This window comes from Paraphaeosphaeria sporulosa (genome assembly GCF_001642045.1).
Source record: "Paraphaeosphaeria sporulosa strain AP3s5-JAC2a unplaced genomic scaffold CC84scaffold_1, whole genome shotgun sequence".
Classification (NCBI taxonomy): Eukaryota; Fungi; Ascomycota; class Dothideomycetes; order Pleosporales; family Didymosphaeriaceae; genus Paraphaeosphaeria; species Paraphaeosphaeria sporulosa.
This window is the reverse complement of record NW_017253360.1, coordinates 3,864,072-3,881,751: the sequence shown is the minus strand read 5'-3', so window position 1 is coordinate 3,881,751 and position 17,680 is coordinate 3,864,072. Positions and strand designations below refer to the sequence as shown.

Below are 17,680 nucleotides of genomic sequence, written 5' to 3'. Positions count from 1 at the left end.
GAAAGCACTATTTATCCTCTGGACCGATAAATCATACTCCATGTTGCGACAACGAGGATTCGATGCCGCGTAGCGACTATGTAGGGTTGCGGCGTAGCAAGCCACGGGGCAGCAATTTCAAACATCATCCCCTGTCGCAACCTTGTTCCCAGGTCTTATCGTGTCAAAATGGGGCCAAATCAAATGCACCATGCAGGGGCTAACTGCTTCGTAATGGCGATATACGAAGCTGCCGAGGATGAGGCAACAGTGGCGTGGTTTCAATACTCTAAGATTGTTTCGGTCTCCACATCGGCTGAGAGACACGGACGGGCCAGCAAACCCGTACAGGCAGACGGGCGAGGAAGGTGAGCGACGGAAGAGGCGACAAGCTGGTGTATGCAACTGATAGTACTAGTAGTCTAAACAGCAGCATATCTTCTCTTAATTTCAATTGGACCTAATAATTAAGGGACCAGCTTGTGAGAGTTTCCTTTCTTGGATAGAACCCACGCCTAAAGGCTCAGGCCACTAAGTGTGAATGCGCTACAAAAGCGCTAACTAGTAACGATTCATCTTTTAATCACCGCCTTGTCGGACTACGTTGTCGCTATCATGGGTTCTCCATACACAGTTGTCAGCAGCCGGGGTGTAGGATGCTGTGAACCGTAGGCCGGAAACGGTACATTTAGCGTAAATAAGTAGTAGGCGATGTATAGAGAACTGGACTTCCCGTCCGCTCAGCCATATATAAGTAGTGTACTGGCGAGTCAGTAATATCGTGGGTGACCAGATCTGAATCTTCGCTGTTGCATGTTTTCGTTTTCGCAGAATCTTGCGCGTGTGGGTCTTTCAGAGGCCATAGTGCACCATAGTCACTGCCGGAGCAGGAGGGCCCTACAGCCCACATTGTTGCAGAGACAGTTTGCGGTGTCTTTTTGTTGTTTGCTATCAAATCCTGTCCGCTACGCGCGCGGATTTACCAGGATTGAGCGTCTGTATACGACCGGCCGGAGGGCTGGTGGCTCACGTAGCCGTCAATATCCAAGGCCCTAGCTGATAATTCAATCAAGGAACCTGGTCTGCACTATCCCAAACCCAGAAAAGCACCAGTAGACTTATAGCCTGAAGTCTGACTCTAATTCAGTTCGTTCGAAATTACTGCTTTTCGCTACTGCTTCACTGTGGCAGTGCCCGCGTCAAACAGACTCTGTACGGATATCAAGCAGCGTCAGATAATTTTGGCATTGGTAGTTCACATAGACTCGCTTTCGAAAAAGACAGTGTCTTCTCTTTCTCTTCGCTCGGAGCGAGCAGTATTTCGTTCACCATTCTAACTGCCCATGAGCCAGCCTATCTGCTGACGGCCCGCATGATGCTCTTATTTGTATAATCTCATACATCCATCATTGCAAGGCTTAGAATGATCCCCTACATTTCTACCGACCACCTTCTTAGCCAAAGATCTTATCCATCCACTGGTTGAACTTGTTCTGATCCTGGACCTCCACATAGTTCCGTGTGTACTCCTCGATTTCCTCAAGATCTTCCTGCAGGTCGACTTCATGCGCTTTCTTGTACTTGGTCTTGTGAATGAGCTTCCAGCCAATGTACAAGACGGGGAAGATGAAGATCATCATGTAGCTATGACCAAACATTAGCATGGGCCCACGGGTAGGACCACATTTGAATTGGAAGGGGAGGCAAAACGTACGCAAATAAGAAATCTGGCACATTCCAGTTATCGTCAATGAACACGGTATACCCACCCACAAATGCCATGATAAACGTGCCCACAAGACCGTAGTACGCCGCAAACGGCATAAGCGGCGCCTTGAACGGGAGCGTATTCCGATCCAGCCCCTGCACGTGGCACGCCTTATAGAATGCAAGGAACGTGAAGCACATTACGCTGAAGTTGATGAGCTGCGACGCTGTGACGAGCGCGACGAACCAGTCCAGCACGACTGCCGAGTTATTGCCCAGGTTGAGGAACGCCAGACACGCGAAGACCAGCACCACAGCAACGCAGTAAAACGGCACACCGTTCTTCGTGCACTTGGTCATGAACTTGGGCGCCTTGCCCTCGAGCGCGAGCCCATAGAGCGACCGCGACGCGCAGTAGACGTAGGAGTTTCCGGCAGAGAAAGCAGCGCCGAGAACCATCGCGTTGACGATGTGCGGAAGGCCCTCGATGCGGAGACGGTTCATGGCGACGACGTATGGACTTGCTGCTGCGCCGGGCTTGCCATCCTTGAATGCAGCTTTGAGCTCTGGGTCGTTGTACGGCACGTTGATGCCCACGCAGAGACTGCCGAGGACGAAGAACGCGGTGAGGCGGTAGAAGACGGCTTTGTACGCTCGGGGCATGATCTTGCGTGGGTTTTCGGCCTCACCGGCTGCCATGGACACGTAATCTGGGCCGGCAATTGTGAACGAGGCTTGGATGAGGCACTGCAGGAAGCCTAGGAAGCGGCCGAGGTTGCCTTCACGATAGAGTTCGGCGAAGGAACCGGGATTCTTCCAGTAGCGAAAGCCGTAGCGGTCTTTGATGGGGTTGCCGCCGAGCATAGAGATGAAGGTGAAGATGATGAGGCCAATGATGAGAAGGACTATATATCGTCAATGTGTGCTCCAACTGGGGTTTGTGTATGCTTACCTTTCCCCAAAGCTGCCCAAAACTCGGTTTCGCCATACCACTTGACGGCCATCAGATTGATCAAGCTGTTCACGAGTCAAAATCGGACTTATCGTGCCACTCCAAACAAGCGCACATACCCATAAAGAAATAGGATGATGGCAATGATAGCCCCCGTAGGCACAATATCACTCCAGAAATGGATGATCAGGTTGCATGCTACAATCTCGAACGGCACCAATGCTGCTTCAAAGATGAAGAAGTTCCAGCCTGCAGCGAAGCCAAAGGCTTCGTCTACATAGCGCCCAGCGAATCGAATGAAGGGCGAAGAGATAGGCAAGTAGGACACCATTTCAGCCATGCCTAAGCGGGGACATTAGTTTGAACAACATATGACGCGTTGGGCAAATTGAGAAGGCTCGCGTAGTATTGCGTTGGGCATGTTGCGTTTGGGAGAGCTCACATAGGGTAACGGCCAGGATAAATGTGCACCTGGAGCAAAAAGTCAGTCGCCGTGAATTTTTCCCCGTACAATTGCCATGTACACGATGACTCTTGCAATTAGAGGTTGTAGAAGCATACCATATCGAGAAAGCGAGGAACAAGCTCCCAGGACCGCCGTTCATCAACCCTCTGCCAATCTGCACATAGAGCGCGGTGCCAATCGTTCCACCAATACCAATGAGCTATTCGACGTCTAAGCCATAGTTTCAACAGGGCGAGGTATTCTCACCTGAATATGGCGGGGCTTGAGCTTGCGATGGGTCGAATCGCGGACCGTCTTCACGGAGACAATGGATTCGCGGCGGTAACCAGGCAAGCCATTGTTCTCAGGGTCGATCTTCCCAGCTTTCTCGTAGTCGTGAGGGCCTACATAGTCGACACCAGTTGAAGCCATTACGTTCAATTGCAACACCAACACTAGATATCCCTAGCGAAGGTCTTTGAGAAGAAGGCAAAAGAACCGTGCGACGAAGTGCATGTGCTGCGCTCGACCGGCGATATATGTCGTGTTCGGCTGACGAAAGGCGCAAGGGTAGTGCTGCGTGAGAGGAGGATCGCGAGGCTTGTGTCGCAACGCCCAGGAGCTTGAGGAAAGAAAAAACCTCGCATGTACGGTTGATAAAGCAGACTGGGGGTTGCTAGCGTGCGGTAATAGGCCGAGGATCTCTCTACAATCGGTGGAGCCTCGCTGTAGTTTTAAGCCCAGGCCCTTGGCCGTCGCCCGCATCCCGCGCTGCTGGGAGCTGCGGTCTGCAGAAACCTTGATTCCGCTTGCGAACACCGGAGCTTTCCCCTGTTCGCCATGCTTCGTCTGTACAGGGCTTGGTGTCGTCGCCAGGGACGTAACGTCACACCGTGCTGCGCGTGTCTTGCGATCACGGAAAATCGATGGTGTTGCGGTACGTACCCCGCATGTCCACATGCGCTTATCTCCACTGGCGAAGGTTTTGCATCCTGGTCGGCACGCCCACTCGTTGCCGGCCGGTTCTGCTTCTCCAGAAAATATCTCGCGCGGCGTTGCTCGCACATACAACCCACGGGCGCGGTATATCGTAGGTGTAACGCTACGCCTCGTCCTCGGCTACACCGAACCTCGTCCAGATGCCATCCATCCTCAGACAGCCACTCTTCCTCTTGAGCATCTTGGCCACAAGGAAACTCCAATGGCCGAGCATCGAGGTGATCCGCCGAGATGCCATTACTTGGCAGTCGCTGGGCGCCGGGGTTGGCTTCTCTTTGCTTGCGTTGCTTGTCGCGCTGGCATTCTTGTCCTCGATTGAAACTTCCACGGACTGGCGTGATGGGTTCTGCCCGCTGCTGCGGTTGAGTGTCGATTGACAAAACATCCCAAACCCAAGCATTGCTTTTCGAACTGCCAGAGATGCCGCAGATGCAGGTATTCTCGGCTCGCGGCACGTTATCCTTGCTCGCCCGTGGGACATGACGCTAACTGGGCTGTCGGGTTGCATGGAGATCCGGAGCTTGGGCGGTTGAAACAAAGGTGTGTATTTCGGTGTCTATCCGATCATGATCACTGATAATTGATTTCTCACGACGCACATACGTGAAATCAAGCTATCTCTCCCTTCCGATCTGCCTTGTATCGTCTTGTTTGTGGCAAGGCTGTGCCCCGATACCGAAAGAGGAAAGAGCGTAACATCCCCCAACGAGTGGCAAGCAGCGCGCTCTGAGAGGGCTAATTGGATTCTCAACTCCACGGCTGAAGCCCGCGCGCGAGGCAAAACCTACAGCCTGTGATGACGATCGCCACAATTATTGAACAAAAGATGGTGCTTGCGTCATCTTGGTCAAATGATGCGACATAAATGAGCACCATGTTCAGCCGGTGTCCGAGCGCGCGTGTTGGCGATACATTGCGGTGGGCATCTTTTATCGCTAGGTAATTCGCCCGTAACCTGATAGCAGCAGGAGTTTTACCAGGGAGTTGATGTACCATCCCGTCCATAGGTAATCCTGCTGCAATGACACCGTCCACTTTCTTTGTCCATTCAAGACCTCTCAACTGGAAACATAGGCCACAACGATTTAAGATAACTCATACAGCATCCTTACTTCATGAGGGAACTTGGACTCGATCTGGTCCAGCGTCATGCCTTCTTTGAAAGCTGCTCCGAGTCGAGAGAGCTCATTCTCTGACCTCCAGGTCATTCTTTTACCAGGCTTGCGTGGGAGATTTATTCTTTTTACTATACTAGCACTTAATGGCATTTTTGCTGCGGCCAAGGGCTTTGCCCATCTCTTCGAAGGTCTCTATTTCTAGTTGAGTCCAACGACAACTCTAACTCCCCGCTTCATGCGCTTCTCGGGTGGAATGCACTTCAAATGATATTGCTTCACATTTGCAATTGATCGTCCGAGTCTTGTCGCTATCTCATCATAGTGCAGACCTAAGTCGTGGCACACTAGAAACAATTGGGTGGATTCCTCTGCGATCCATCTGCGCTGATTTGGTTCCTCATCGCCCTTGGATAAGAACTCCGCCCACCGTGCTTCTAGACTGTCCAGAGTCCGATCGGAGAACGATCTCTTAATATATGACCACGTCCCACCAGCGCGTCTGGCTTCAGTAAGCGACCGATCTTCTTCAGGCGAGAAGCGTCTATGCGGACGAGGGTGCGCAACAACATCATGTCAGTATCTCAAGTTTCGCTTCCGGATAGCTTCGTATGTTCGTCCAGGAAATTCAGCCTCCAAATTCTTCCAGTTCCTTCTTGTCGCTACAATTGAGACATGGCGAGCGAGCTCCTGAATCTTCTCCAACTCTTCTTTGGATCATCTCTTCCGTTCGATCTTCTTACCACTCGATGCGGAGTAAACGCACAGCAAGGCCCCTTAACAAAAATCTTGAGGCGCGTCGCTGAGTCCTTCCACAGCCCGAGCAAGCCTTCGCGAGCTGAAGCTCCACTTATGATACGTGGCCGTGCTGTCAAGAGCAGTGGCACAAAGGTCGTTGTACGGGTCTTTGGAACGGACATTATGTGCTGAAGCGCAATTGATGGTATCGCACGTGAGAACCTTCGAGACGTTTTCCGCATAGCGGCATGCTGGGACGAGAGGCTAGCTTGCAATTCCCGCAATCATGGCAACATCGTGCAGAGAAAAACGTGATTGGACGAGGGTTGAGGAAGAAGCCGCTTCGCTTTGGTGGACAGGAAGCCGATGAACCGTCACGTACCGGCTATCTTGGCTCTATTGATATGGTGGAAGAAAATACGAAGGCCGAGCAGTCTCACCTTTATGCCTTGGTACGGACGAGACAACTAGTGGGGCAATGCGAGCTCGTACTCATCCCGGCGCAGGTACATGCGAGTGGACACAGCAATGGGGTTGTGCATTCTACACTAGGAAGCCTATGATTTCTCCCGAGCCCACCGCAGTATGCACTCATGAACGCCTCACATTTATGTCCACTTCCCCAATCTACACGCGCGGTCCACCATAGCACATCTATCACTCCTCCTTCCTCCTAATCCTCGGTAAGCACAGCCAAAGCCCTAGAATGGCCCCAAGCAGCGCCAGAACAATCGGCTGCAACACCTTGACACCCTTCGCCTGAGCGATCGCTCCCACAGCGAAGGGAAACACGGCAGCACCAGAACCACCAAAAGCAGCAGCAAACCCGATCGCACTGACGTGCAGGTGCTTAGGGAGCAGCTTCGTGGCGACGACTATCACGGCGGGGAACAGCGGCCCCATCAGAAAGCCCTGCAAGGCGACGGCGACGGCGGAGACGTAGAACTGCGGGACGAGCCAAAAGATGAGTTCGAGAGCCATGGTCAGGGGAAGGTAGATCTGGGGATGTGCGTCAGTATTTGCGGACCGACCGACCTTTTTGATGGTGAAGGGTTTTCCTTTGCACCGAATACTAGATATAGCACTTACAGCGATAGCTAACTTCTCGCCTATCCGCGGCGTGACGAAGCCCAAGATGAACCTCCCAACAGTGATTCCCATCCAGTACCCTGTTGCCACCATGCCGCTCGCGAAGTCCTTTCCGCTCCGCACTTCCAGCATGAACTTGACAATCCAGCCACCGAGGGCGACTTCGATGCCAACGTAACCGAGGAGGAATATGGCGCAGATCCATGTGATTCGTGCATGGGGCATGCGAATCAGTGCTTCCTTCATGCGACTGTCCTTACTGTCGGAGGTGCGCTCATTATTCTGGCGGAATACGGCGCCAGTCTCAGTCCAGAAAGCTGCAAGCGAAGTACCAAGTTCAACAACAGCCAATCCGATCTGTGCAGGTTTTAACATCCCATGCTTTAGGTTAAGAGACGATATGAAGGCTTACCATGACATAGTAAAACATATACCATGGCAATCGCTGACCCTTGGTAATCATCGTGGTGGCGATAAGCGGCGAGAGCACGGCGCCGACACCATAGAAGCCATGCAGGAAACCCAGAACTTCATTGGCATTCGCCATGTTTCCGATCCCTGTTCAGGCGTCAGCCTCTGCTTGCTAAAGTAGAGTTCGAATTGAGGATCGACTTACATGCATTCCACGCTGCATCAGCCAAACCGTTCCCAAAGCCTGCTAGCGTAAAGACGACGACCAGAACAGGGTACGGAGGATGCACGGCAATGATGACATAGGCGATGAGATGGCACCCTGGCGAAAGGAAAGCCACTCCTCTTTGGCCAAACTTGAGATGAATAGCGTTATTGAGCAGCGCCGATGCAGTGTACCCTGAACATCATCAGCCAACTCTCGGTGGACTCCAATCACAATACCTACCAACAAAAGGCGACAAAAAGATCAACGAGATGACGACAAAAGTAAGGTCGTAGTACTCCTGAAGCTACACACGCTGTCAGCCTCGCCACCACACATCGAAGCCACAACATCCTTACATAAGGAATCAAAGCACCATACGCCGCATCATTAGCCCCCATAACCACAAAGCTCCAGAACGCCGCCAGCGTCCTCCACATATTGCCCCGCGGCGCATTCCACTGCTCGAGCTTGGCATCTGCCTGCGTCGTCGGGGATGGTAGCCTCTCGATGGGATCCTGCTCCTGGAGCGTCTTGCCGGCTTTGATGCTGGATGGTTTGGCGTGTGGGAGCTTCGCTGCGTTGTGAGTGGAGATATAGTGCGAGAGGTCATTGAGCTCGACGGCGGGAGGCTCCATGACGGAGGTTGAGGAGCTGCCGTTTTGGTGGAGGGTCATTGTGGCGGTGGTGTTATGCGTGTTGGAAGTGTAGTCACACCAGTGGATGCTGAGCTCCGTGGGAAAGCAGATGGACGACGGCTGCTGGAAGTCCTCGCTCTCGATTGTCCCAACTAGCTCTTCTTAATGCTTATTCTCGCTCTTCAATGTGGTTCGTAATGTTTTCAGGTCTGTCCTCCTCACCGCGTTATATACCTTCTCAACGATCGCTGACGCACGCAAGTCTTTGACTCACAGTTCGCAGCTTCGTATAGCCGCAGACAAAAGTGTGGTGAAGAACGCTGCAAATGCCATGGCAAACCATATTAGTTGGTTCATTTGTTGATCCATCGACCAGGGACCTGGCACCGCATCAGGACTAGTTCATGCCCCACGAGCCTATCCCCGCCTTCGGGAAGTCGGCAACAAGCTCCAGAACCACCAGAACCAATGACTTCACGTGTGCTCCAGACTTTCCTGTGGTTCTATAAACACTGAAGCCTCTGAGAGAAAAGGGCGGCGGACTAAATCTGACAATATGCGCCTGCATTCATTGCTCAGCAACACGATACCCTTCTCCACGCCAGTCACACCGCACACCTACCACCCATTGATTTACCGGACTAGTTCGAGCTGTTGCCAAGTCTTCCTCTTCTGTCAGGCCTCGGACCGACATGCGACGAGCCACGCGCACTGTACCCCAACAATGGCAGAATTCCGGAGCGCTTACCTCATTCCCACGCTTGCCAGAGGTAGTGTTCTCGCAAGGTTTCCCCCTTCGAGCCGACGCGCGTGCGAAACACTTGCAGTCACGCCCGCAACGCGACACTGATCCAGTAATTTTGGGCTCAAGCCTCTCCTCTCGATCTGAGATTTGAGCGTAGCAATAGCAAGCGGATGTTATCATAATTTTTTTTTATTGTTGAATTCAGCTAAGTGAAGGCCTCAGGCCGTACAGTCATGCATTTCATCGTCAACGTCGAGCCGTCCCTCTCTGCACTGCCCTATTACCTCCTCAAGAGTATCGGGCCCTCCATTCAAAGAAAATAAAGAGAATAACAAAAAGACTCTGGGGTATCTGCTTCGCGACTCGAGGAGTCATCCACATCTAATCCTCAATACAAAAATCATAAGGAGAACGTACGTACAACACACTAAAAACCATTTCTTGATATCAACGCTTGTATTTCGCAACGACTGTAGTGAAGAAGATGTTTGATCATGCTCATGCTTCGATCTTGACAACGCACCTCCATTTCAAGTCTTTCCCCATCGCTCAAACCCCTGGTTTGTGTTCCTTCCTCCGTCACGCCCGCCCTCCGCAGCACTACTCATGAGAAATAGTAGGAATGGTAGTCATGTATGTGCTTCCCATGCAGTGTTGCCGGCGGAGGACGCGGGAGTGCGCCATGCTAGACGGAGTGAAGGCGTCTATGAGGGCTGGATGACAGAGGGGCCGGCGAGCACCTCAGCGTCGGCCACGGACTGCGACTTGGTGATCATCATGTAGACCTCACCGGAGAGGTTCTGCGGGACCACGCAGTTGCCATTGGTGATCTGGGAGAACTGGTTTCCGCCACTGCATTCGTGTTAGCCTATATCCTCTCAGTTTGGAGGAGATCAAGGAATACTTACGGAGCGACGAACGCGCAGAACTGGGCACCAGCCGGGTTCGCGGCATCGGCGAGCTTGAGGTTTGATCCAACGGCGGCCTGCTCAGGGTTCTGAAGTGCGATGCTGGGGAAGGCCTGGATGTTGAGGTTCGAGCCCTGGGGGCAGGAGGAGATGAACTGGGCGGCGAGAGTGAAGACGGCGCGGGGGCCGAGCGGGGTGTCGAAGGCGGCGGGGACGGGTTCGGCGCCGGAGGCAGAGCGGATAAAAGCTTGGTGGCGGGCCTCGACGGTGACGATGGTGGCGGCGGCCGTGAGGACATCAGAGGAGTTGACGAGAGGAGCAGCACCAAGGTAGGCGGAGACACCGACAGCCTCGAGGACACGCGCGGTCGCGACCATGGTCTTTGCGTCCTTGAGCGCGGCATCAAAGTTGTATTGGCAGGGCTCGACGGGCTTGGCTCCGGCGCCCGCAATAGCGGCCTGGAGGGTCGTAACGTGCGTGGCTTCGGTCTGTCCTACACCCTTGAGAGACTTGATCTGCGCATCGGTAAGGCCAAGGGCGGTGAAGTCGCTCATGGGGAACTTGGCGAATCCTTGCGAGTAGAAGGTGGACTCGAGATGCTCGGCGGTAAGGGCACTGATATTGTTAGTATATACGGATAACGGACATGTAAGTCTAACTCACAATTGAAGGATGTCAACATCGGTCAAGCCTCCACCTGCTGCCGGGGCTGCTGCGGGCGGTGCTGCAGCAGCAGCAGACGAGGTAGCGGCGGCGGCGGAAGATGTCGTCGACGAAGAGGCCGCTTGACGGGCGATGATTCCAGCCGGGGCGGCAGCCGCAAGGGGAGCCAAGGCCATGAGGCCGCCGATGATTGATCGTACGCTAGGCATCGTGTCGGATTAAGTGTTGCTGTTGGTTTTCGGTGGTGTTAAAGTTGTAGTCGTAAAGAGGAACCAGCAAAGACTCGCTTTGATTAATTATAAAATTTCCTTAAAGTCCAACCAGGGACGGAGAAGTGAATGTGAAGGAATGTGAGGAGGTATTAGGTACAGAGAAGGTTACTGGATGGAAAGGCCTCCGCTAGTTGATATCTAACAGAAAACGATTGTAGAAACAAGGTGGGCGCCAATGGACCTTATAGCCCTCCTGCGGCTCGTCGACTGCATCTGAGACGGCAGAGCAAATTCGGAGGACGGAAGCAGGCTCGTGGCAAGTTGACGGACTGCAACGATCCCGCCCGCGCTTGGTCCACTTGCCGGATCTGTAGCCATTCAAGCTTTTTGGCACGGGTAATGGACCACTGGTAGCTGCGAGGAGCACCCTGGGAACGCCAGGGCAGGCGCTGATGGAGTTCGCGTTGTTGCGAGGGGTCTTGGTGTTGGCTACGCGAAGTGTAGCACATCCGGGGTGCTGCGACGCTTAGGCCTCACCCGAAACAACACAGGTCGCAACAGCGCTCAAGTTCTTGCTCGGAGGAGGCGCTACCGGTCAAGCCACAGCATTCCGGGCTCTTAATCCGGCCGCATAGCACACGTAGCTGACGGGTTTGGGTGCTTCCGAATGGCTTCACGCGTCGGTCACCACGCGCTTGCCGGTTACGCGCCACAGAGAACGCTTCATCTTGTCCGGCCAGTATCAAGGCACCGAAGCTCGAACAATGTTTCAATAACTCTCTCGACACCAACTGCGACGTTGGGTAGGTGGGTCGTCGCATGCGGTCGTGAAGTCGCGTGTGGTTTTGAGGTTCACGGGCAAGAAGGTGGTCTAGCTAAGGTTCATCCACCTTCAGCCGCTAAACGGCTCGACGGTTGATCAGGCACCACATGCAGCGACCCACCGGTTCTGCCTGAGGCCCTGTAATTACCATGCGACCAGATACCTGTCACAGGGGAAGGAGCTGGCCAAGGTTTACAACAGGTCACAGATTTGTCGACCGAACCGCACTAAGACCCGCCTAAGGCCTGGAAACTCCGGATACCGGCAAGACTGTTTTACAATGCCAAGCGGGTAAACACACTATTGCGCTTCCGTGCAGGAAGACTTCAGATCCAGCGGAACAAGTGCCATCCATTGAGCTGTTTCACACAATCGTCGCCAATCCAAACAACCAGCTAAGAATACCCCCAGCCGAGCTGAGCCAGTCGTCAACTCATCATGCGAACGGATCAGCATTCACTGGTCCCGAGAGAGAGAGAGGGCTGTGCGGGGCGAGGAGGCTTAACGCGGGAAAGATGATGTAGTAGCAGCACCGCCAGCCGTTTAAACATGAATAACGGCAATATATTGACTCAACTCAAGGCTACTACCGCACCTCGACCATACATTAACACTCGCTTCCTCTCTCCGCGTGCGAAGCTTGTTACTTTACTAAGATGTTCAAACTCACTGCTTTTGACCACTACCCACTAAAGAATACATATATGTCCGGCTGTCCCACTCCACTTGCGCTAATATATCTGTGCCATGCAATTTCTGTCTACACAAATACTCCGGAACTAAGAGCATTGGCAAAGGATCAATGGGATAAGAAATGGGAACATGGGGTCCAGAAACAACGCGGCGCATAGAATCACCGAGACGGAACGGTCATGAACCATCCGCGGATGCCGAGCCTCGGTTGTGGGTGGAGGATAGTAACTGCGGATCGAGCGAACAAGGGGAGAAAGCCTGGAAAACCAGGCTCTTACAGCGCGTAGGGGTTTAAAGAACGGATGGTCAAGCATCTGGTACACGGTTAGCGTTGTTTGAGATGCGTTCAACTGCATATACTTACGGAGGGCTCTTGGACAGATCCGTCTTAAGGATGATTGGCACTCGAGTCATCTCCCGCACATCCTGGATGTAGTCTCCGTTCTCCTCGCGAAGGGTAAACCAGCTCAGATACTTCTCCTTGTTGGTAAGCTTGGCCTCAGGGGACTCGCTGGCGCTCTGGGCAAGCTTGGAGTCGGACTTGACGCGATGCGGAGCGTAGCGGCTGGACTGCAGACCATTCCTGGTTGGCGAAGGAGGCATGCTCTGCGTAGGGCGGTCTGCTCCGGTGTTCAGTGAGACACCAGCCATGGCACCGGTAAGATCACTGGAGTCATCATCATCGTCATCGTCGAATAGTGCATCGTCGTCCCGCGCTCCAGTGTCCATTTGCCTGCGCTGGGCTTCCTCCTGCTCTTTGGCGCGCTGCTTGGCGACTTCAGCATCGCGAGCGGCGGCGGCGGCCTGCGCAGCACGACCCGAGCCGTGCTTCGGCCTCTCGTCTTCGGGAATATACGCAGACGAGGGAACACCCTTCTCCCAGTAAAGCTCAAGGAGACGCTTGTTCTTGTCGAATTCCGCCTTCTTCAGTGGCAGCTGATCGCAATGCACACGCTTCTCGAATCCGAATTCAGGAATAAGGACGTCAAAGGCCGACTCGTAAACACAAAGGACGATACCTTCGCTGATGAGGTCACCGCCCAAGTCTTGCCGTGTCTTGTCCATGCTACGGCAGGCCTCGATATGCACACTCTGCTCTTGAGCAGCATGGGCTGAGTCCTTCTTGGTGTTGCACATCTCGGCGGTCTTCGCAAGCACTTCAATGTCCTCGGTGAACTCGATGGCGCCATTAGACAGAGCAGCCTCCAGTTGGCGGTGGACGATGATATCGGCATATCGTCGAGAGGGGTTGGTGAAGTGGGTGTACAAGGGAAGGTTCAGCGCGTAGTGAGAGCGCTGGTCCTCGGTTTGCTTTCCTGCCACGATGTACTTGGCACGGATCATCGACTTAATGACCAGGGTCTCCAGTCCCTTGCGGATGTCGACATCGTCGATCTGGAACAGGCTGTTCTGTACACTGCCACTGCTAGTGGTATCGATGGTGTAACCGATGGCGTTCATACGCTCGGAGATAGTCTGGAGACGGCGAGGGTTGGGAGGGGCCTGGCGACGCAGCAGAGCCTTCTCCGGAAGACTTGCAGCGATTTGCTTCGCGACGAAAGCGTTGGTCATGTGGCTCAGCTCCTCAATGCACTCATGCGAAGGGGATGAATCGAAGATATTGGCTTCGACCGGGACGTTCTCATCGTCAAGTTGGTGCATCAAACGGAGGGACGGGATATCGGTACTACGATCGCCGAAGCGAGCCTCCCGGAACTTCTGAGTGATGTGGTGGAGCATCTTGATGTCCTTGGCACGACCCTCTGAGATGTCGGAAGCATTACCGTTAATAACAGCATCAACCTCATCGTAAGACAACTTGCCGGAACTCTTGATGATGGACTTGCCGATCCAGGTCTCGTCCTCAAAAACTTTGCCAGAGTTCGGGTCGACCTTGAACACCACGCTCACAGTGTAGCGCTCTTCGCCAGGGCTGAGGCAGCAAATCTCCTGAGACAAACGCGGCGGCAGCATGTTGACAGTACGGTTCATAAGGTATACGGCCGTGCCGCGTTTCTTTGCTTCGCGGTCGACGAGAGAGTTCGCTTTGATAAAGTGAGCTACGTCGGCAACGTGGAAACCAATCTCAACGCGGCCATCGTCCAGATACTTGAAGTGAATAGCGTCGTCTAGCTCCTTTGAACCGTTAGGGTCGATAGTGAAGGTCTGTTCGCTGCGGAAGTCCCGGCGATTTTCCAACGCAACGTCGCCGTCATTGGCGACAGACCACTCTTCGAATCCGACGTTCTTGATGACTGCATCGGAGAAGTCATCGGGGCCAAAGTTGTTGTCTCGCAGGAGAGCATCGGTTTCCACCTTAAGGTCACCCATCTCACCCAACTGCTCGACGAGCGTTCCGAAAGGATGCAGGGAGGTGATCGGCCATCGCTTAATGCAGGCCACAAAGATACGGTTTGCGTAGTCTTGATGCTTCTCGACAAAGTCGCGGGGAGCTTGTTCAGTCGGGATAGCGATCAAGGGCACACGCTTGTCGGTAGGCTTGAACCAGACAATCTTCGGCTTATCCTGCTGGCGATTATCCTGAGGACGAGAGTTACTACCCTCACGAGCCGCACGCTCAGCTTCCTGCTTCTCCTTCGTGGCCTGGCTACTGGGACGCAAAAGACCCAAAGTACTGAAAACACATCAGCAATGTCCGCTAATCATGTGCAGTACTTGTACTTACCCAGAGAACATCTGGCCGGCAACGCGCTCAATGACGGCAACAATGTGCCCAGCGTACAAAGGCTTTTGTTCGTCGTTGATCTCTTCCTCCTCCATCAACAGAAGACTCTGGCCTTCGACTTCGACATCATCATTCTTCTTCTGCGTAGGGCGTTGGCGCAAGCTACCTCGGCGCCGGATTCCGCCCTCGCCGCTAGTTTCAGGCTGGGTGGTGGCGTCGTTTACGGCAATGTTGCTGCCACGCGGATCTGCGTTATCCTTTCTCTTCTTCTTCTCTTCCTTTTCACGCTTCTGTCCCCACACCTCGTCCACGTCGAGAAGTTCAACAGCAACCAAATCACCCTCGAGTGCTCGGTTCCTGTCTTTGCTACCGCAAATGAAGATGTCGGCATCTAGATCTGTAGTGGTAACGTATGCATCGCTGCGGTTCTTCTTGTTGACCCGCAAGATACCGGCAACAAGCTGCCCGTCACTAAGAAGGGCGGGTAGGGTTGCCTGAGGTAGGTAAGGAGTGAAGAGCGTCTTGCGCTGCTGCTGTTGTTGTTGCATCATCTGCGGCTGGCCGTGCTGGCCAGGCATGCCTCCGAAGCCTCCGCCGTTCATCTGGGCGGCCTGGAGTGCCTGCAGATGGGCAATCTGAAGCGGATTCAAACCCTGTCCGCCGAGCATCTGCTGGGGAAGTAGCACCTGTCCCTGAGGTAGCTGCATAAGCTGGGGCTGGCCTGGGTATTGGAAGTTGCCCAGAGAGCCAACAGACTGATTGACTGAGCCACGGGTGCGGTGGCCGGGCTGGAAAGGAGCGGCGTTTGCTGTCTGGTTCATGTTGAAATTGCCCATGTTCTGAGCTTGGTTGTTCTGGTCTGGTTGTTGCTGTTGTTGAGCTTGCGGCTGAGGTTGCCTCCAGTTGCCCTCAAAGTTGCGAGACTGGCTTCGACCGTGGCCTTGGCTGCCACGGCGTTGGAAGTCAGACTGGCCAGTCTGAGCACCAGTGGTGTTATCGCCGGCCGGGGCAGCAGGGAATGAAAAGGCTGGTCCCCCTCGGCCTGCGCTCCCACCGCCACGACCAACAGCCATGCTCTGGCTGCGACCATGTCCGCCACGTCCGCCGCGACCCGCGGACTGATCAGTCGGTGTGTTTCCACTCGGACTTGCGTCACGGTTGCTGGAGCCGCCAGCGGAACCAGGAATAGGGAACTGGAAGCCAGAAGTTTTCCTCTTCTGTTCTGCCAATTCGGCCGCCTTCTTGGCTTCGGGCAGGGCAAGGGAGTGTCGACGAGTATGACCTGAACCGGCACCACCGCCACCTCGACCACGCGGGTTGACGTTCTCTCTGCCTTGGTTCCCAGGCTGTCCACCGTACTCGCCGAAGCCAGAGGCGCCCGACGAGGGCGCAGGCGGGGGGCCACCCATTACGTTGGGCAAGGCCGACTGGTTGCGACGGTGCGACGATGGTTGCGAGGGGGGGTTCATCGGAACGGCAAGGTGCTGCTGGGGCACCTGCTGGGCAAACTGGAACTGGTTCGGGTTGGGGGATACGTTGGACATCTGTCCCTGCATCTGGAAGTTGCCGGGTAGATGTTGCTGGGGCTGAATCATGCCCATGTTAACATACTGTTGGTGGGTTGCAGCAATTTGTTGTTGCTGCTGCTGTAAGACTTCAATCTGCTGAGCGATGGCAAGTTGTTCCACTGCGGGCACGGTTAGCAGGGTGCGGATGGTATGGGGAGAGGGATAGGCGCACTCATCAGCGGAGTCAGCTCAGACGGGCTACGTCGATGAGCGATGTGCAGGCGACGGCCATTGGGATTCAAGGGCCCGGGTTGGCCCTGTTGATCCATGTTGCGGACCGAGTGTGAGGTTATCACAGCCTGTGCCTGCAGGGTTGTTTAAGTGCTATGCACGGGAGTGGCGGTCGACTCGATGAGATAGCGGCAAGTCAAGACGACCGAAAAGTTTATCGACAGAAGATCTGGGCTGTGTCAGCAGTGGCATGCGGATTGGAGGGTTTGACGCGGCGTCGCAGCGGGCTGTTGTCATGCGCAGGCGGAGGTGAAGCAAACAGAGCGGGGGGCCCATGGTAGGCTCGCAGGCTCTGGGCGGCGGCGTGCTGGGGTCAGGCGGGGAGCACTTACACTGCGTGCGAGGGGTGGCGAGGGTACGGTACAGGCAAGATGATGTTGGATGGATCGATGCTTCAAATGTTGCGAGCGGCAGGCTTCAAATGTTGCAGAGTCTGGTGCGTGACGGCAGTCTTACAGGGGCGGTCGTAGAGAGTGTTCTGTCCCTAGTAGCGGACTGCGTGTTTCTTTCCCTGGGAAGGGCTGTGAGATTCCAAAGGGCAGGAGGGAGTGCGCGAAGGAGGGAGGGCAGGAGCGACCAGAGCGACCAAGACAGGCGGGCTTGCCAGGGAACGACTTTGTAGATGGAGGAGCGGGAGACGTCAGCGTGCGAGCGAGCTGGATGGGTGCGCCCCAGCTCTAAGGGAAGGGATCGGCTAGTCTCAGCTTGTCCGCAAACGACCCAACGACCCACTGTCCAGCGTACGTCACTCTGTGCTACGCGCGCGAAAGAAGTGCTGCGGCCTCGTCTTCGACGCCTCGCCGCTGCTTATAGACTGCAGAGGCTCGATGCGCGTCGTGCTAGGTTTGAGGTCGTGTGCTGAAGTGCTTCAAA

General features: G+C 54.4%; 4 protein-coding genes across 4 annotated transcripts; all 4 read right to left on the bottom strand.

Moving 5' to 3' along the window:
* Nucleotides 1–1,275: 1,275 nt before the first annotated feature.
* CC84DRAFT_1254802 (putative general amino acid permease) lies at nucleotides 1,276–4,000 on the bottom strand. Its single transcript, XM_018184490.1, has 7 exons — nucleotides 3,351–4,000; nucleotides 3,200–3,303; nucleotides 3,081–3,109; nucleotides 2,758–2,980; nucleotides 2,639–2,703; nucleotides 1,694–2,591; nucleotides 1,276–1,623 (listed from the first exon to the last, which is right to left on the bottom strand). The coding sequence occupies exons 1-7, from the start codon at nucleotides 3,513–3,515 to the stop codon at nucleotides 1,434–1,436; spliced, it is 1,674 nt and encodes a 557-aa protein (XP_018042935.1). The 5' UTR covers nucleotides 3,516–4,000; the 3' UTR covers nucleotides 1,276–1,433.
* A 2,573-nt stretch (nucleotides 4,001–6,573) lies between these two features.
* CC84DRAFT_1201532 (MFS general substrate transporter) lies at nucleotides 6,574–8,431 on the bottom strand. Its single transcript, XM_018181726.1, has 6 exons — nucleotides 8,000–8,431; nucleotides 7,884–7,947; nucleotides 7,641–7,835; nucleotides 7,437–7,582; nucleotides 7,025–7,381; nucleotides 6,574–6,934 (listed from the first exon to the last, which is right to left on the bottom strand). The coding sequence occupies exons 1-6, from the start codon at nucleotides 8,315–8,317 to the stop codon at nucleotides 6,593–6,595; spliced, it is 1,422 nt and encodes a 473-aa protein (XP_018042934.1). The 5' UTR covers nucleotides 8,318–8,431; the 3' UTR covers nucleotides 6,574–6,592.
* Nucleotides 8,432–9,465: 1,034 nt separating this feature from the next.
* CC84DRAFT_128646 (uncharacterized protein) lies at nucleotides 9,466–11,071 on the bottom strand. Its single transcript, XM_018185361.1, has 3 exons — nucleotides 10,595–11,071; nucleotides 9,932–10,546; nucleotides 9,466–9,875 (listed from the first exon to the last, which is right to left on the bottom strand). Exons 1-3 carry the CDS (start codon nucleotides 10,801–10,803, stop codon nucleotides 9,728–9,730), a joined length of 972 nt encoding a protein of 323 aa, XP_018042933.1. The 5' UTR covers nucleotides 10,804–11,071; the 3' UTR covers nucleotides 9,466–9,727.
* A 1,467-nt stretch (nucleotides 11,072–12,538) lies between these two features.
* On the bottom strand, nucleotides 12,539–17,218 carry CC84DRAFT_128681 (RNB-domain-containing protein). Its single transcript, XM_018185362.1, has 5 exons — nucleotides 17,140–17,218; nucleotides 16,749–16,976; nucleotides 15,009–16,695; nucleotides 12,687–14,957; nucleotides 12,539–12,636 (listed from the first exon to the last, which is right to left on the bottom strand). Exons 2-5 carry the CDS (start codon nucleotides 16,843–16,845, stop codon nucleotides 12,597–12,599), a joined length of 4,095 nt encoding a protein of 1,364 aa, XP_018042932.1. The 5' UTR covers nucleotides 16,846–16,976; nucleotides 17,140–17,218; the 3' UTR covers nucleotides 12,539–12,596.
* Nucleotides 17,219–17,680: the final 462 nt, after the last annotated feature.